Source organism: Rhincodon typus, chromosome 4 (assembly GCF_021869965.1).
Source record: "Rhincodon typus isolate 14 chromosome 4, sRhiTyp1.1, whole genome shotgun sequence".
NCBI lineage: Eukaryota > Metazoa > Chordata > Chondrichthyes > Orectolobiformes > Rhincodontidae > Rhincodon > Rhincodon typus.
Window position 1 is genome coordinate 20,105,754 of NC_063335.1, and position 17,844 is coordinate 20,123,597.

General features: G+C 42.6%; 1 protein-coding gene across 1 annotated transcript in view; it reads right to left on the minus strand.

Moving 5' to 3' along the window:
- The window catches only part of LOC109911849 (zinc finger protein 704), a 38,612-nt gene extending 21,456 nt beyond the window's left edge, over nucleotides 1-17,156 (minus strand). Inside the window, exons 1-4 of the mRNA XM_048595660.1 lie at nucleotides 16,980-17,156; nucleotides 15,420-15,555; nucleotides 12,647-12,942; nucleotides 7,204-7,305 (exon numbers count right to left, since the gene is read on the minus strand). Coding sequence (XP_048451617.1) covers nucleotides 7,204-7,305; nucleotides 12,647-12,942; nucleotides 15,420-15,555; nucleotides 16,980-17,156 — 711 coding nt within the window. The remainder of the gene's footprint in view (nucleotides 1-7,203; nucleotides 7,306-12,646; nucleotides 12,943-15,419; nucleotides 15,556-16,979) is intronic.
- Between the last annotated feature and the right edge of the window lie 688 nt (nucleotides 17,157-17,844).

Below are 17,844 nucleotides of genomic sequence, written 5' to 3' on the forward strand. Positions count from 1 at the left end.
ACACCTCAACAAACTCAGGCATATAAATAACAAGTGGGACAGAACACCAATGCTTTACCGGAGTGCACTGACAATGTTACCCAGCAAAATGACAAAATGTTTGCAACCAAACCCACCAACTTGGTGAGCATGTTTACAACCTAACACTTAATCCTATTCTAAACAAAGGTGGGGCTTGCTGTGAGGATTTTAATAGTTCCCTTCAGTCAGTTCAACAGGCAGTGAATTTTAATCAGGGAGAAAGTCGGAGAAGATAACTTGCAGTGAGGTGTTGTGTTAGCTCTGTGGGGGTAAAGCACTGGGAGCCAGTGACAATGCAGTGCAGATCAAAGTGATAGCCAGAAGGGGTAGCATGGTGGCTCAGTGGTTAGCACTGCTGCGTCACCACGCCAGGGACCTGGGTTCGATTCCAACCTCGGGCAACTGTCTGTGTGGAGTTTGCACATTCTCCCTGTGTCTGTGTGGGTTTCAGTCAGGTGCTCTGGTTTCCTCACACAGTCCAAAGATGTACGGTTTAGGTGGATTGGCCATGGGAAGTGCAGGGAATGCTCCTTGGAGGGTTGGTGTGGACTTGTTGGGCTGAATAGCCTATTTCCACAGGGTAGGGATTTTATAATGATCAATGATCAACAAGGAAAGCCCACAAGGCAGCTGAGATAATTTGGCACTCTCAGAAATTCAGGGCAGCAGTTTGGTCGCTTGGTAAAAGCCAACATTGTGCCAGTAACTACACATTTCCAGTCTCATACATCATGGGTAATGTGGTCTCGGGAAAAGTGAGCGTTAGGTCAGCCATTGAGGTCATAAAGTCATAGAGATATGCAGCATGGAAACAGATCCTTTGGTCCAACTTGTCCAGGTCGACCAGTATCCTAAACTAACCTAGTCCCATTTGCCAGCATTTGGCCCATATCCCTCTAAACCCTTCCTATTCATATTACCATCCAGATGCCTTTTAAATGTTGTAACTGTACCAGCCTCCACCACTTTCTCTGGCATCTCATTCCATACACGCACCACCCTCTGCCTGAAACAGTTGCCCCTTAGGTCCCTTTTAAATCTTTCACCTCTCACCTTAAACCAATGCCCTGTAGCTTTGGACTTCCCCACCCTAGGGAAAAGGCCTTGCCTATTTACCCTATCCATGCCCCTCATGATTTTATAAACTTCTATAAGGTCACGCCTCAGCCTCTGATGCTCCAGGGAAATTATCCCCAGTCTATTTAGCCTCTCCTTATAGCTGAAACGCTCCAACCCTGGCAACATCCTTGTAAATCTTTTCTGAACCCTTCCAAGTTTCACACCATCCTACAGCAGGGAGACCAAAATTGCATGCAGTATTCCAATAGTGGCCTAACCAATGTCCTGTACAGCCTCAACATGACCTCCCAACTCCTATGCTCAATGCCCTGACCAATAAAGGCAAATGCCAAACACCTTCTTCACTATCCTATCTACCTGCAACTCTACTTTCAAGGAACTATGAATCTGCATTCGAAAGTCTCTTTTTCAACAACACTCCACGACCTTACCATTAAGTGTATAAGTCCACCACCACCCTCTGTCTTCTACCTTTGAGCCAATTTTGTATCCACATAGCTGGTTCTCCATCTTTTCCATTTAATCTAACCTTGCTGATTAGTCTACCATGAGGAACTTTATCAAACGCTTTACTGAAGTCCATATAGATCATGTCTACTGCTCTGCCCTCATCAATTCTCTTTGTTACCTCTTCAAAAAGCTCAATCAAGTTCATGAGACACAATTTCCCACGCACAATGCCATGTTGACTATCCCTAATTAGTCCCTGCTCTTCTGTCCACATGCGAACCACCATCTGTAAAAAAAAAATTGCCCTACATGTCTTTTTTAAATCTTTCTCCTCTCACCTTAAAAATGTGTCCCCTTGTCTTAAAATCCTCCATGCTAGGGAAAAGACAACTACCATTAACTCTATCAATTCCCCTCAGTATTTTGTGAACTTCTGTAAGGTCACTTCTCAACCTCCTACGCTCCAGTGAAAAAAGTCCCAGTCTGTCCAGCCCTTCTTTATAACTCAATCCTTCCATACAAGAATCTATCTATCACAGCCTTAAATATACACATGGACTCTGCCCCACAGCTCTTTGTGGCAACGAGTTCCAAAAATTCAAAACCTTTGAGAGAAAAAGTTCCTTTTTATCTCAACCTTAAAATGGCACGCCTTTATTTTCAGACTATGCCCTCTGGTTCTAGACTCTCAGCATGTACTCTGTCAACCCCCTTAAGAATCGTATATATCTCAGCGAGGTCAACTTTCAATCTTCTAAATTTCAGTGAGTACAGTCCTAACCTGTTTAACCTTTGCTCATGAGACAATCCCTCCATACAAGGGATCATGTAAACTTAATTGTACAATAGTGATTTACTGCTCTGCCTCTGATATCATTTGTCTTTCAAAGCACTTCTGTCTAAAAATTCTTTAGAGTTTTACGATTAAGCAATGAAGAAATATTCTTCTAATGAAGCCTTTAAAATGGCTTCAAACATTTCCAAGCTTATAAATTCTATTAAATATTTTTTTGCTGCAGTATTAATTAACTGTCCTGGTTTTAGGAATGTCTTTACAGCTTCTTTATTTGGGAAGTTCCCACCGTTGAGAATAAAATGAAGGGTCAGTGCTCTTTTCCTATTTTGTTGGGCTGATCTGAACCTCCCTACCCCAGTAACAAAATGGTCCATTCATGCTTTTTCTATTATTTTATTAAATTTTATTCTTTTTTATTAAAACATTCCAGTTTTCCAATGCATATATTTTCTTGCCTCTACTTTACTCATCTTAATTATCTTCTGCAGTGGACTCAACAACGTGTTTCCAACATTCCCGAATTCAAAACAAAGTTATGGTCCTGTTTTAAGTTTTGCAGTTGTATCTTTTATGACACCCAGACAGCAATGGTGCTTTTAACTGTCATCTCGGGGTATTTTTAGTCTCCACAGAAGCCAGTATCCCATCATCAAGTCACTATTTATTTGGACATGAACAGTCCTCAACTATAGTAATGCCTCATACAGAGCCTGGGCACCAGGGTGTCAGTATCCCTAATGCTCACCCTTTTTTTTATCTGTCAGCGAGGGCTCCCTGATTATGCCGGATTAACAGCCCCAATCAGGGAACTCATGTTCTATGAAGTCCAGTCAGTCCTCTTGTGGCACAGTGGTGGTATCGCTACCGCTGGACCAGGACGGCCGCATTCAACTCCCATCTGCTCCAGAGGTGCATAATAACATCTCTGAACAGGCTGATTAGAAAAGTAGGTTAACAAAATTTTAAAACACGAGGTCCAGCTGGCTAATCTCATTAAAACCACTGTGTTTTTGCACGTTCTGGTAAGTTTTCTACTTTTTCCCTTAAGGGTCTAACTTACTGCTGAAGCTCTGACATCCGATCACACCTCGATTGATTTCCAATTCTTCCCTGTTCCCTTTCTGCCCAAGTTTGATGATCTGTCACCCACACAGGCCTTGGCTGTGCTTTATTCCCTGATCTGGCAGCCTCAGAATACAGTTACTAGCTGTTGCAGCTTCCACAAGTGTGCGCTAACTGGTATCTGTTTAAATGCCTTCAGCTGCAAACTGAGGAGCTGACTCTTTCTTCAAGCAGCAATGCTTTTGAACTGAAATTCCTCAGTTTAATATCACAGCGCCAAGACAGCATTGCTGACAGTGCAAAATGATTTAATCCAAAATGAGGGACGATCCATGGCATATCTGGCCCAAGGTGTGTCGATGATGAAATTTCAGAGAAGTGCTGCTCTCACTCAGCTAATGTCTTCCCTTTGTCTCTTGTTGCTACCTTTATTAATCTCTGATTTTTATTAACTTACTGACTCAGTTACACAGAAGTCATCAATATACAACAGGAGCATGGTATACAATACATTTTGTTTGCAGGATTTCAACACCAGGCTTTTCCCTAGGAGTTCAACAACAACACAACTTCTGTAAGTGAGCACACAGTTTGTGGAAGGCAGCATGTCTTTGCCTGCCCAGTATCTAGACCAAAAAAAAACAAGCTGCCTCATGCTCACGGATCTTTCTTCCTTCTGTCTCACTCACAATTCAAGGACCCTTCTCTCTCAATTTACACTGACACTTTTCTACCTCTTCAGTTCACACACGTTGTTTCATTATCCTTTTCGATTCCTGTTGATAATCTTCCTCACGCCTTCTCATGCACAAACCTTAACAAGGATGAACTATGCAATGAGTAGGATTTTTTATCTGAACAGGAATTCTTGCACAGCAGAGTACAAAACATCAGAACTGCAGAATTCAGCAGTTAGGAGCTAGAATCGGTGTACTATTAGGGGTAGCCAATGGCCGAGTGGTATTATTGCTAGACTATTAATCCAGAGACCCAAGTAATGTTCTGGGGACCTGGGTTCAAGTCCTGCCATGGCAGATGGTGGAATTTGAATTCTATAATAGTCTGGAATTAAGAGTGTAATGATGACTATAAAACCACTGCTGATTTTTGGGGGAAAAACCCATCTGGTTCATTAATGTCCTTTAGGGAAGGAAACTGCCATCCTTTATCTTGTCTGGGCTACATGTGGCTCCAGACCCACAGTAATGTGGTTGACTCTTAACTGCCTTCTGGGCAATTAGGGATGGGCAATAAATGCTAGCCAAGTCAGCGATGCCCTCATCAAATGAATGAATAAAAAACAGTATTAGGAATTATGTTGAAGGTGGAACCTAGTGTTCACCTCTGTTCTGAGGTAAATGTGTCATACACCTGACTATACCCCAATTTATGTTTTAACTTCATTATGTACCGAACAGTGTTGTTTGCAAATAGAACAATGAAAAAAGTAGAACTATTATTATACTGTAAAGTAATTATATGCATGCTGACAATCCAAAGTTGCCTTTATCTGTACCATTAGTGATAATTTAAAAACCAAATACACCGTGTGAATTAATGATAATGGTGGGTTTTGGATTGCATGTAATTAATGCTACATATTGTGAAACCTACTATTACAACTTTCTCTTGAGGATACACCCATCTGAAATATCATGTGATTTAGTTTCAGCAAGTCACTGGTGAAAACGATTAGAATGATTAGTACTAACGTATAATTTTCATATTGTTGGCCACAATTTACACAGCATTGAGATCAATTATTGGTTGTTCTTTTCTGCAAGTAATGAGTTTATACATTATGCTTTGGTTAATATTGGCAGGGATGAACATTGTTCTAGAAGTGTACAGTATTTATGTTATGGCTGTTGCCACTTGAATGTGGTTACAGCCTATTGGTCAACATTATGTTGCACTGTAGGGGCAAATTTACTGAAGGTGCAAACAACAAATGATGGAGATCATAGTGGGTCAGACATCATCCATAGAGAGAAAGCAAGCTAACATTTTGTGTCTAGGTGATTCTTCATGAGAGTTGCACTGTTTAGTTTGATGAAACTAACCATATAAGTTAAATTAAAATACCGAGATGATTATTGATCTGGGTAGATTCTTAATTGGCAGCTTTGTCTGAGTGAAGTCCAGCATAGGGCCTGTACTGGGCAACAATAAATGGTTATTTGTATCCCTGTTGGCAAACCTACTATTAACTCAAAAGTCAATCCTTAGCCAACAAGAACAGTGCTAGTCTGACTCTATACAAAGTGTACATCTATCTTCACGATAGTAAATTCTTTGAGCGATAACTCTGGCAGAAGTGCTCTTTATCGTTCAGATTTATGTTGGAGATTAACTTGGAGGCGGCTTTGGTGCAGTTTTAATATCACTGACAGAGTAATTAAGAGTTCCAATTTAATATTCTAGTGTATTGGGTTCAAATCCCACCATGGCAGATTATAAAAACAGGATGTGGTACTAAGCATACCTGTCAAGTACTGTCAGCACGAGTACAATGGACCGAAGGGTCTCCTTGATGCTGTAAATTTCCATCATTCTATGAAGATGCTTATTGCAAATGGGGATAATTATCTTGTCAGCTGCACTATATCGGGCTCTGTTTGCAAAGAGGTATCATGACAAGTGGCTCATGAAGGTGGTTTTGGCATCCTAGCAGCTAACACTGGTACCCTTGATTTTTGATCAAATAATACAAACTCTGCGCATTACCTAACAATTACTGCCTGGCAAGCAAATCGTACAGCAATGGCCACTGCTGAGCCAGTTGGCAACTGGAATGCTAGATCTTGCAGTTCATCATCGCACTGGAAATGTGAGTAGGAACTCATGAAAGCACATAGCTTCCAGCCAACAATGCCAATGTCTTTGGAGAATCATGTTACTTGGCAAACTAAAGTCTCATACTGCTGGTAGAAATATAACAATCTAGTCCACTCTGCCAAATCAGCAAACATCCATTTACTTGATCAAGCTGTGCACTGTGGATTGTTCCAGGTTGCAAATGTCTCTCCAGGCCTTCAAGAATAAGCCTAAGAAATAAAATGCAAGGGCCAAAATATAATCTCAGCTACTGCTGACACCTCTGATAAATCCTGTACCTGGATATGCCAGTTCGAAAGTACGAGTCAAGTGCAAGCAATCTGCTTTGTCTTCTTCCTCTCTTTTGTCCTCCAAATAACAAAGTTATTCAAAAGGAACGTTCATGACAGATGGATAAAATTTAGCACCAAAAATCTTATGATGAACAGAATGGAAGGAAAATGAAACAGCAAAAAGAAATCTACTATAATCTGGACTGCAAGTGAGCCTTGTTAGCAATGACCTTGTCTCCTGGAACGTTCCTTGCAAACAGACATGATGACCACTTTCTGTGCCAAACATGAATTGCAGGGAAATGTGTGTGCATTCATGCACATATTTAAATGAGGGTTTCATCAATTGTCTGATCAGAATATCCACACTTTAGACCCTCAAGTGCCACAAGTAAATCCCAATCTACTGCCATAATGCTGGCACAATCCCTGGAGAAAAATGAACAATTATTTGCTTTTGGCCACTTATATTGCTCTGGATGTTCTGCTGAAATTGTTGAGCAGGACAGGCTGTGCGGAAATTCCACAAAACATTTAAGTTCGGTTTTCTGGAAATTTCCCAGAATACTGCAAATTATTAATAGCAGCTGCGTGATAATTTTGAAGCAACTTTACAAAGTAGCATTGCATTTTATGCAAAGTCTCGACAGCCCTAGCTGCTTCAAGGCTTTACTGCTTACTTACAGGCATGCCAGTGAAAGTAACTGGTGGAGATTGCCAAGAGATGCTGAATCCATTGCTGGTAGGAGTAAACTTCGACCCAGGAATGTTGACAGGTGCTGTGGCCTGTTGGAAGAAATCGTAATTTAAGAGGTCCATGCTGCCCGGGAAGAACAAATATTTTTAATCAGTACAGATACAAAGAGACAATGCCTTGTGAGTTACAGCTTGGATTAAATAAAGGTCAATTCACACTGGGGCAAAGTTTAGCTTTGCTTTCTAAAAACAAAGTGGCTTTCATCCAGAAACGATTGGTGTTACATCGTTGTGACCCGAAGTAAATTAATTATCAGCTACTAAGAATTGCCTGTAAATGAGGTTATGTTGTTTATATGCCTTGAAAAATATCACCAGAGACAGAAGCCTAATCTGTCAATATCCTGTGGCAATTTTATGCTGTTGTCAATACTGTCTACAATGCTGTTCAACTTTGTGTCGTCAGCAAATTTAGATATTTGACTTTGCACGCCATTAGTCAAGTCGTTAATGAATATTGTGAATAATTGAGGCCCCAACATAGATACCTGTAGGACACCACTTTCATGTCATGCTAATTTGAATACCTACCCATTATTCCAACTCAGTCAATACAGTGTGGAGCTGGAGGACACAGCAGGCCAGGCAGTATCAGAGGAGCAGGAAAGTCGACATTTTGTGTTTACACCCTTCATCAGGATTGGGAGGGGGAAGGGAGCTAGGAAGTAAATACAGGAGGGGCTGGGACTGGGGGAGATAGGTGGGACGGTGATAAGTGGATGCAGGTAGAGGGTAGTGGAGATCGGTCAGTGGGAAAGGTAGGAGAGAAGATGGACAGGTTGTGTCAGGTCAAGGAGGTGGGGATGAGAGAGAGGGTTGGACATGGGATGAAGCCTGGGGTGGGGAGATTTTAAAACTGGTGAATTCCATGTTTAGGCCATCGGGATGTAGGCTCCTGAGGTGGAATATGAGGTGTTGCTCCTCCAGTTTGCGGGTAGCTTCATTGTGACACTGGAGGAGGCCCAGGATGGACATGTCACCCAGGGAATGGGAGGGCGAGTTAAAATGATTCGCAACCGGAAGGTGTTGTTGTTTGTTACATACAGAGCACAGATGTTCCACAAATTGGTCACCGATTCTGCACTTAGTCTCACCAATGTAGAGGAGGCCACTTCGGGAACAACAGGTACAGTAGACCAGGTTGGAGGACATACAGGTGAACCCCTGTAGGATATGAAAAGTTTGCTTTGGGCCTTGAATGGAGGTGAGAGGGGAGGTGTAGGGGCAGGTGTAGCACCTCCTGTAGTTGCAGGGAAATGAGCCGGGTGTGGTGGGGTTGGTGGGGAGTGTGGGGCAGACGAGGGAGTCCTGTAGTGAGCGGTCCCTACGGAAGGCAGATAGGGGCAGGGAGGGAAATATCTCTTTGGTGGTGGGGTCAGATTGTAGGTGGTGGAAGTGGCAGAGGATGATGCGCTGGATGTGGAGGTTGGTGGAGCGGTATGTGAGGACCAGGGAGACTCTGTCCTTATTTGTGTTGGGGGGAGGGGTTTTGAGGGCAGAAGTATGGAAAGTGCAAGAGATGTGGTTAAGGGAATTATGAATCAACAGAGGGGGGATGTTGCGGTCCTTGGCGTAGGAGGACAGCTGGGATATCAGGGAGTGGAGCGTCCAATCTTGGGAGCAGATGCGGGAGAGGCAGAGGAATTGAGAGTAAGGAAGTGTATTCTTGCAGGAAGGTGGGCGAAGGGAGGTGTAGTCCAGGTAGCTGTGGGAGTTGGTGGGCTTAAAATAGATGTCGGTGCTGAGACAGTTCCTGAAGTTGGAGATGGAGAGGTCCAGGAAAGGGAGGGAGGTATCGGAAATGGTCCAGGTGAATTTGAAGTTGGGGTGAAAGGTGTTAGTAAAGGTGATGAACTGTTCAAGCACCTCGTGGGAGCACGAGGCAGCGCCGATACAGCCATCAATTATAGCGGAGGAAGAGGTGGGGCATAGCGCCAGTGTAACAGTTGAAAAGGGACTGTTGCACATACACTACGAAGAGGTAGCCATAGCTCGGACCAATACGGGTACCCATAGCCACCCCTTTAGTTTGTAGGAAGTGGGAGGAGTTAAAGGAAAAGTTGTTGAAGGTAAGGACAAGTCCCATTAAGTAGATGAGGGTGTTGGTGGAGGGGGACTGGTTGGGCCTGTGGGAGGGGAAGAAGCGGAGGGCTTTTAGGTCATCTGTGCGGAGGATAAAGGTGTACAGGGATTGGATGTCCATGGTGAAGATGAGGTGTTTGGCGCTGGGGAATTGGAAGTCTTGGAGGGCATGGGTAGTGTCCTGATTGTAGGTGACGAGTTCCTGGACCGGGGGGATAAAACGGAGCTGAGGTAAGCAGAGATGAGTCCAGTGGGGCAGGAGCAGGCAGAGACATTATTCCAAACTCGACCATTTCCCTACTGGCCTATAGTTTCCTGTTTCCTTCCTTTCTTGAATAAGAGGGTTACATTAGCTATTTTCCAATCTGCTGGCATCCTTACAGAATGTAAGGAATTTTGGAAATCTATAACCAGTGCATCTATTAACTCTGGTGCCACGTCTTTCAATACCCCTAGGATGCAGGCCTAGAAAGCAAGAACAGGATGCAGACAGGGAGAGGAACGATACAAATTCAATGCTAAGAAGGATCATTAGTGCATGAATTGATAAAGTGGAGAAACATCTGTGGTCTGTATGTTTTCAGTGAGTTCCAAATTCCATGCTGGAACTTGTTAACTTTCTTGGAAACTGACTGGATGACAGTGTGGAAAGGTGCAAATGCTAGAATGAGATTTTGTTTGTGTTAATGGAACATGAACAACCATTCATAACAATTGTGTAATGGTTTTTGGATACTATTTAGCTGTTCTACATTATCCTTGCATTGGGATTACAATGCCATAAGGAAAAGGTTAATTTTCAATCTAGCCCCTGGCTGCTCTGGCAAGTGCTCTAATGGAACACTTCAAATTGATTTTTAGTGAGGGAAAATTATCCTTAACTCTGCTAAGAAATAACTGATAACAGCAATTTACTCGTGAGTAAATGTGTGTAGCATCAATAACTCAAGGAATCTGGCAAATGTCCAGGGAAATGACTTGATTTATAAAGGGTACAAAGATGAAGCATGAACAATACTGTAAGGTAAGCCATTCAGGAAATATATCGACATGAAGGAACAGTTATTAAAGATGTTCCACATAAATGTAACAGAGGCTGAAGCAAGTGTTGTAGTAAAGTAAAAGAGCATAGAACAAACTTATGAAAATTATCTTACACATGCCACAATATGTTACGGAATGAACTGCAGGAGTATTGTGTTCAAATCAACCTCTCTTAGTTCCCACTACTTGTATGCTTAAAGTAACAGCCACACATGAAACAAGGGACAAACACTAGTAACAGTTCCTATGGATTGCAAAGTGGCTAATGTGACCCCACTATTTAAGAAAACAGGCAGAGAGAAAACAGGAAATTATAAACCAGTTAGCTTGACATTGGAACGGGGAGTCCATTATAGAAGATGTAATAGCAGAGCATTTGGTCATTGTGACAAGATTCAATAGAGTCAGCATAGATTTACGAAGGGGAAGGCATTTCTGCTCATGCTTGACAAATCGGCTGGAATGTCTTGAGGATGTAACTAGTAAGGGGGTGGGGTAAGGGGGAATCTAATAAGGATAAGGGGGAGCCAGTGGATGTGGTTTACTTGGATTTTCAGAAGCTTTTGATAAAATCCCACAAGAAAAATTAGCACATAAAATTAAAATACATGAAATGGATTGTTACAAATACTAAAACGGATTAAGAAGTGGTTGGCAGACTGGAAACAAACAGCAGGAATAAACAGGTCATTATCTGAGTGGCAGGCAGTGACTAGTGGGCTAGTGTGGCGTTGAGTGCTTTGATCCCAGCTATCCACAATATATGCTAATGATTTAGATGAGGCAACTGCAAGTTTGCAGATGCACCAAGCTGGGTGCGAGGGTGTACTGTGAGGAGAATGCAGAGGAGCTGCAGTTGTGAGTTGGACAAGTTAAGTAAACGGCAAATACATGGCAGATGCAATATAATGTGAATAAATGCGAGGTGATCTACTTTGCCAGCAAAAATAGGCAGGCAGATTATTATCTGAATGGTGAAAGATTGGGAAAGGGGATGTGCAACGAGATCTGGGTGTTCTCCAATACCAGTTGCTAAAAGTAAGCAGGCACGTGTAGTAGGTGATGAAGAAGGCAAATGGTATGTTGGCCTTTGTAGCAGAAAGATTTGAGAATAGGAGCAGGGATGTCTCACTGCAACAGTACAGGGTATTTGTAAGACCATATTGGATTATCATGTTCAGTTTTCAACTCCTTATCTGAGAAAGAATGTTCTGGCTGATTGATTCCTGGGATGGCAGCACTGTCACGCAGCAAGAACCTGGATCATTTAGGTGTATATCCACTGGAGTTCAGAAGTATAGGCTGGAGGGGAAATCTATAAAGCTCTAAAAGGATTGGACTAGGTAGATGAGGAAAGATGTTCCCAATAGTGGAGGAGGCCAGAACCAGAGGTCACTGGCTAAGGACAGGGGATAAACCGATTAGGACTGAGATGAGGAGTAATTGCTTCACCCAAAGAGTGGTGAGCCTGTGGAATTCACTAATCACCACAAGGGGAGGTGATGGCCTACTGGTATTATCACTGGACTGTTAATTCAGAGATTCCAAATAATGTCCTGGGGACCCGGGTTCAAATCTTGCCATGGCAGATGGTGGAATTTGAATTCAATAAATATCTGTGATTAAGAATCTAATGATGAACGAGAATCCATTGTCATTTGTTGGGGAAAAACCCATCTGGTTCACTAATGCCCTTTAGGGAAGGAAACTGCCATCCTTACCCGGTCTGGTCTACATGAGACTCCAGACCCACAGCAATGTGGTTGACTCTTAGCTGCCCTCTGGGCAATAAATGCTGCCCAGCCAGTGATGCCCTCATCCCCAGAATGAATAAAGGAAAAAAAACTACAGAAAGCAGTTGAGGCCAAAGCACTGCAGGGTTTCAAGAAGGAATTGGATATAGGACCTGGGGCTAAAGGGTACAAAGGATAACGGGAAAAGCAGGATCAGGCTATTGGATAATCAGCCGTGATCATAATGATTGGTAGGAGCAGACTCAAAGGGCTGCATGGCCTACTCCTGCTCGTAAATTTTATGTTACTAATACATGAAAATATTCATTCCATCTGAGGAAAGAGTAGTTGAATTATTGCTGGGAAATTGAGACCACACGCTCAAATCCTTCAATTACACCAACTGGTGCTCAGTTTTAATTGACAGTGTTAAATCATATCCCTGTCCTTTATGATAAAAGGTTGATCGCGTGGTGAATCACTGAAGTCTCAGCAGGCCACCCCGTAGTTACCTGATAAGCGTGGTCAGTGTGAATGAGGTAGAGGCATGTTGGTGCCGACCGACTCAGTGGAGTGGCAGGTTTGGCCTCAGTTTTTGTGACCCTGGCATCAGATCGTCCTGCATCCAGGCTGCAGGGCACGGGTGGTGAGGCCACAGATGGCGACACTGGAGAAAGGCTACCCAAACCCTCAGCCACAGAATCAGTGTTCAGTTTAATCTCTTGGTAGTAGAAGTCTTCTTCACCATCACTGCAATCTGAATCTACACTGCGTCTGGAGGGTGAAAATAAATAGACATTTGTATTGACTGATGATCAGAGACCAATTTGAATAAAAATAATACCGATCATCGTGGACACTTTATTGATGTTGTTAGGTAAAACCAACCTTTCCTCATGTTCATAATATTCACATTTATGCTTACAAGCATTATAGACCCAGCACCAATTAATGACTGGGACAAATTCATGTCACAGTTTTGTTTCATTTACTGCTAATTTATGGGTATACTGGTATTGTCAGTGAACGAGTAATCCAGAGATCTAGGCTAATGCTCTGAGGTGTGGGTTTGAATCAATGAAAAGGCACTAAAAAATGCTAGTCTAATGGTGACTACCACTGATCGTTGTAATATCATTTTTCTGTAAATAAAATTTCAGCCTGAACTAAAAGACGAAAATCACAGTGATTCCATTTTACCTGGACTGTTACTTTGACAGTCATTTTTGAAGTGTGACTGTATTTCATTGTTTATTCAAAAGAATCTGATGGGTTACGATGTATTTCTTTGCCACTATTCAAATCCTTTTTAAAGTCTCTGCTCCATGATGAAAAGAGGATAGGCATTTTAGGTCGGAAGCCACTCAGATCCCTAACTATCACAGCATTCTGTACTCTCACTCCACTTAATTAATACTTTATGTTTCTGTTCTTCCTCCTGAGGAATATAGCCTCAAATTTTGTTCTCTGTTAAATTTTTGGCCACTCATCAAAAAACTTCAAAATCTCCCCTCCCCTTACCGCATCCCAAAACCAGTCCAGCTCGTCCCCGCCTCCCTAACCTGTTCTTCCTCCCACCTATCCCCTCCTCCCACCTCAAGCCGCACCCCCATCTCCTACCTACTAACCTCATCCCGCCCCCTTGACCTGTCCGTCCTCCCTGGACTGACCTATCCCCTCCTTAACTCCCCACCTACACTCACCTTTACTGGCTCCATCCCCGCCTCTTCGACCTGTTTGTTTCCTCTCCACCTATCCTCTCCTCTATCCATCTTCTATCCGCCTCCCACTCTCTCCCTATTTATTTCAGAACCCCCTTCCCCTCCCCCTTTTCTGATGAAGGGTCTAGGCCCGAAACGTCAGCCTTTCTGCTCCTATGATGCTGCTTGGCCTGCTGTGTTCATCCAGCCCTGCACCTTGTTGTCTCGGATTCTCCAGCATCTGCAGTTCCTACTATTTCTGATCCTTTAGTTACACTTTGTCGCCTTGACATGATCTAGTTATCCCAGCTGTCTGTTTCCTATTAATTAGCCAATCCTCTATCCATGCTCATATATTTTCCCCAATACTCTGCAGTAACTTTATTATATAGCTCCTAAACACCTTTTGGAAATCCAAACACACTTATTTGTACTGGTACCCTTCACCAAATTGCCTGTTTGTAATTGTTCCACTTTACATAAGTATTCTTGCAAATGTCCTAATGAGTGCAAGACAAAAAGTCTTGACAAAATGTGTCTTTTCTCACTAAAGGCAAGTTCTGTTTGACCAAACAACAATTTCTATACCTAAGACACAGATATCACAAAGATCAAATAAAAACCGAAAGAACTGCAGATGCAATAAATCGGAAACAAATACATAAATTGCTGGAAGAGCTCAGCCGGTCTAAAGGCATCTGTGGACAGAAATCACAGTAAACATTTCGGATCTAGTGACCCTTTATCAGAAGTGACCTCAGGAAGGGTCACTCCCAAGGAAGGATCACTCGACCTGAAACATTAACACTGATTTCTCTCCACAGATACTGCCAGACCTGCTGAGATTTTCCAGCAATTTCTATTCTCATCTCAAAGACCAAACTTAGGAAATCATCTACACAGTCGATTTATTGGTGGTAAGTTAAGAACAGGTAAGCTTTCTACTGTACTTCTTTCGGACTGTGTTAAAATGATGGTTGTAGCAGCTTTCATTTCCAAATGTATTCATAATTCTAAAGTCATTCCCTGTCCCTTGAACAAACATTTATGTAGGATGAGATTGAAACAGGCAATACCGTTGTTCTGAACTGTGCCAACTTCTATTTTTTCTTAAATTTTATACATCTGATTACTGTTTCATTTAACTTGTTATGAATTCTGTACGCATTCAGATTTTAATTATTATTTTCCCCACTGTGACACTATTTGTTGGTGCATTCTGATGCATATTGACTGCAGTCCTTCTGGTCACTTCCTGATTATCATTAGATCTCTACCCTTCACTACTGTCTTGTCCTTTGACCTTCTAAATCTCTGTTCATGTAAACACTGCTCCCCTCAGCCCCACTTTAGTTTAAAGCCCTATTTGCATTTGTAGTTATACAATTTAGATAGGACACTGGTCCCTATCCAGTGCAGGTGAAGGCTATTGAATAGAACATCTCCTTCTTTTTCAGTACTAGTGGCATATCAGTCAAAACCCACTTCTGCCAGACTGACCTTTGAACCACACATTGAGTTTTCCAACTTTATGTAATTTATGCCACTTTCCTTGTGACTCAGGTAGCGATCAGGAGAGTATTACCTTTGTGGTTCTGCCTCCTAATCTTAGTCTTATCTATGCTGCTGGTAAACAAGTAGACCACAGACCTTTCCTGTCTCACTCCAAGGTCATCTCCAGCCCTGAGCTCCTGTTCTAACTGGCTGCCAAAACCTTGTACCTACTGGGCAAAGGCAAAAGTTGAAGCTTTTCCCTTAGAAGCTTGTCGATTCTCTTTCCTGTCTCGTATGTTATCACAACTTCCTGCACCAGGCTACTCACTGTATCAGATGCACTTAAACTAAGGTCTGTGTATATTTATTGGAAAAATAAAGTGCCCAGCATCACAGTGTCTGAGGCTTGGAGTTCAGTTCATCAATGGTGAGTCAGAATTTCTTGAGCTCCAAACACTTACTACATAGGTATTTCTGTGAACTGGACTAGTATCCACCAACTCCCTCATGCTCCAGCTGCAACGCATCACCTGCCCTGTCATTATTTAACTAAAGAGGTTTTCAAGTTCCGATTTTTCACTGTATCAATTTTTTAACATCCAGGTAACAATATTTTTACTTAAATTTAATTATATGTTTTAGACTTTTGCAGTAATAATTTAACTATATTTGTTTACATTTTTATATATTAAGTCGCAATTCTAATCGCCCACCTCACAGAATATCGAATGCCCTTTCATGAAATCTACGCTTAATTGGAAGTGCTCTGGGCTGATATTCTTACTATAAATTCACTTGCTGTTTTACTTACCCTATTCATTTCCCAGCTTTGATTTTAAACCCTTCATGCACTGGTTTAGAGTACCTCTAGTAACCAATTCCACTCCAATAGGATTGGGCCTGAGCCTTTTACTACCATCAGTAGTAACTGCACCAACTGTTTCTCATGGGAGACTGGAACCAAAGTCTTACCCTTAATCTGCAACGGTTCCGCAGTGTATGTTCTCAGTCTGGCTGAGGTCTTGTGCAAACTTAAAGGTTGGAGTCCTGAGTGAATCTTGTTCAAGGCAGAGACTGCAACCACAGATACAGGTGCACTGGTATCAACCCCATGGGAACTGGGTGACCATTTAACAAAACAAAACATTAATTTTAATCAGTTCTGATTTGGCTGTCCCTAAGCAATTTACTTGTTCCAACCCACATGTAGGGGGGTCTTTCCAGGGTGTGCACTCTCCTGGGTGCCGGCCTACAAGTTTTCTTAGTCAAGTCAGGCCTTGTAGGAATCTTTTACTATTGTGAGTTTGCATAACAGCAGCAACTACAATGGCTTGCTAGCCCAGAACCTGGAGAGCATTTGAGCCACTTGGCTCAAGGTACAGCTATGTTGTGGGGTTCTGCTGTGAGCTGGCCTAGGTTCCTTCTGCTCAGGACAAGCCCTGAGGCTCTGTGATTACCTACGCTCAAGTAGTGTTCCCCAAACTCAGTTGGACAGGTGAGGGTTTCACTTCCATTGGGATGTGCTGTAGTTCCCATACTCCACTTGCTGCATTTTCTAATGGCAAGGCCAGCTGCAGTACCTGTCTGAAGTCCAGCTGGGCTTCCGCTGTTGTCGGCATTTTGGCATGGTTACTTCATTAATCCTACATACCAAACGGTCTCTCATCTCATTTAGGGTTAATCCAAAATCACATGCCTCTGCCAGTCGTCGTAACTTCGTCGAAAATCCTGATGCGGGCTTCCCTGGTTCTCTAACAGCCAAATAAAACCGATAGTGTCTCGGAATTAGAGCAGGTTTAGCATCATAATATTCCTTAACCAGCTCCATTAACTCTTGGCAGGTTTTAGTGTCTGGTGCCTCCGGGAAAGTTAAGGTCCTTATGACTGAGAATGATGCGGGTCCGCAGGCAGTCAGAAGGATTACTCATTGCTTTCATCTGCCCCAGTGGTATTCACCCTGAAAAAATGTTGCATTCTTTCCAAAATTTGGCCCCGGTCTTCGACAGCAGGATCAAATGAGTCAAGCTTCCCAAATAAAGGCATGTTGCCAGAGATGCTTATCCCAACTCTAAGAAGACTGTAGCAAGCGAATGTTCTTCAGGCACGTCCTGTTTCTTCTTGTCGCCACTGAAATAACTGCACAGATGCCGGTGTCACGTCCCCAAGTCACCCTTTATTTACTAGTGCACAGTACACTGGTTGTGGCCAGACAGCTCAGAGTCAGTTCCTGAACTGAGGAGATTCTTATCTCCTGGTTATGCTAGTCATCTAGGGCTTTCCTGATTGACCAAAGTTAACAAACCCAATCAATGACCTCATCATCAATGAGGGCAACTTGGTTCCAATCACTACAGTCTCCCTCTTTCTCTCTCTGTTCAGTTTTACCAGTCATTAAGAGATGTTCTAGTTCATCTCTTCTAAGTACGTGCACAAGGAATTATAGCAGTCTACTGGGGGTCGTTTGTAAATGCTCTTCTTGTGTTCTGCTTTCTTCAAAGCATCCATATTAATTATGT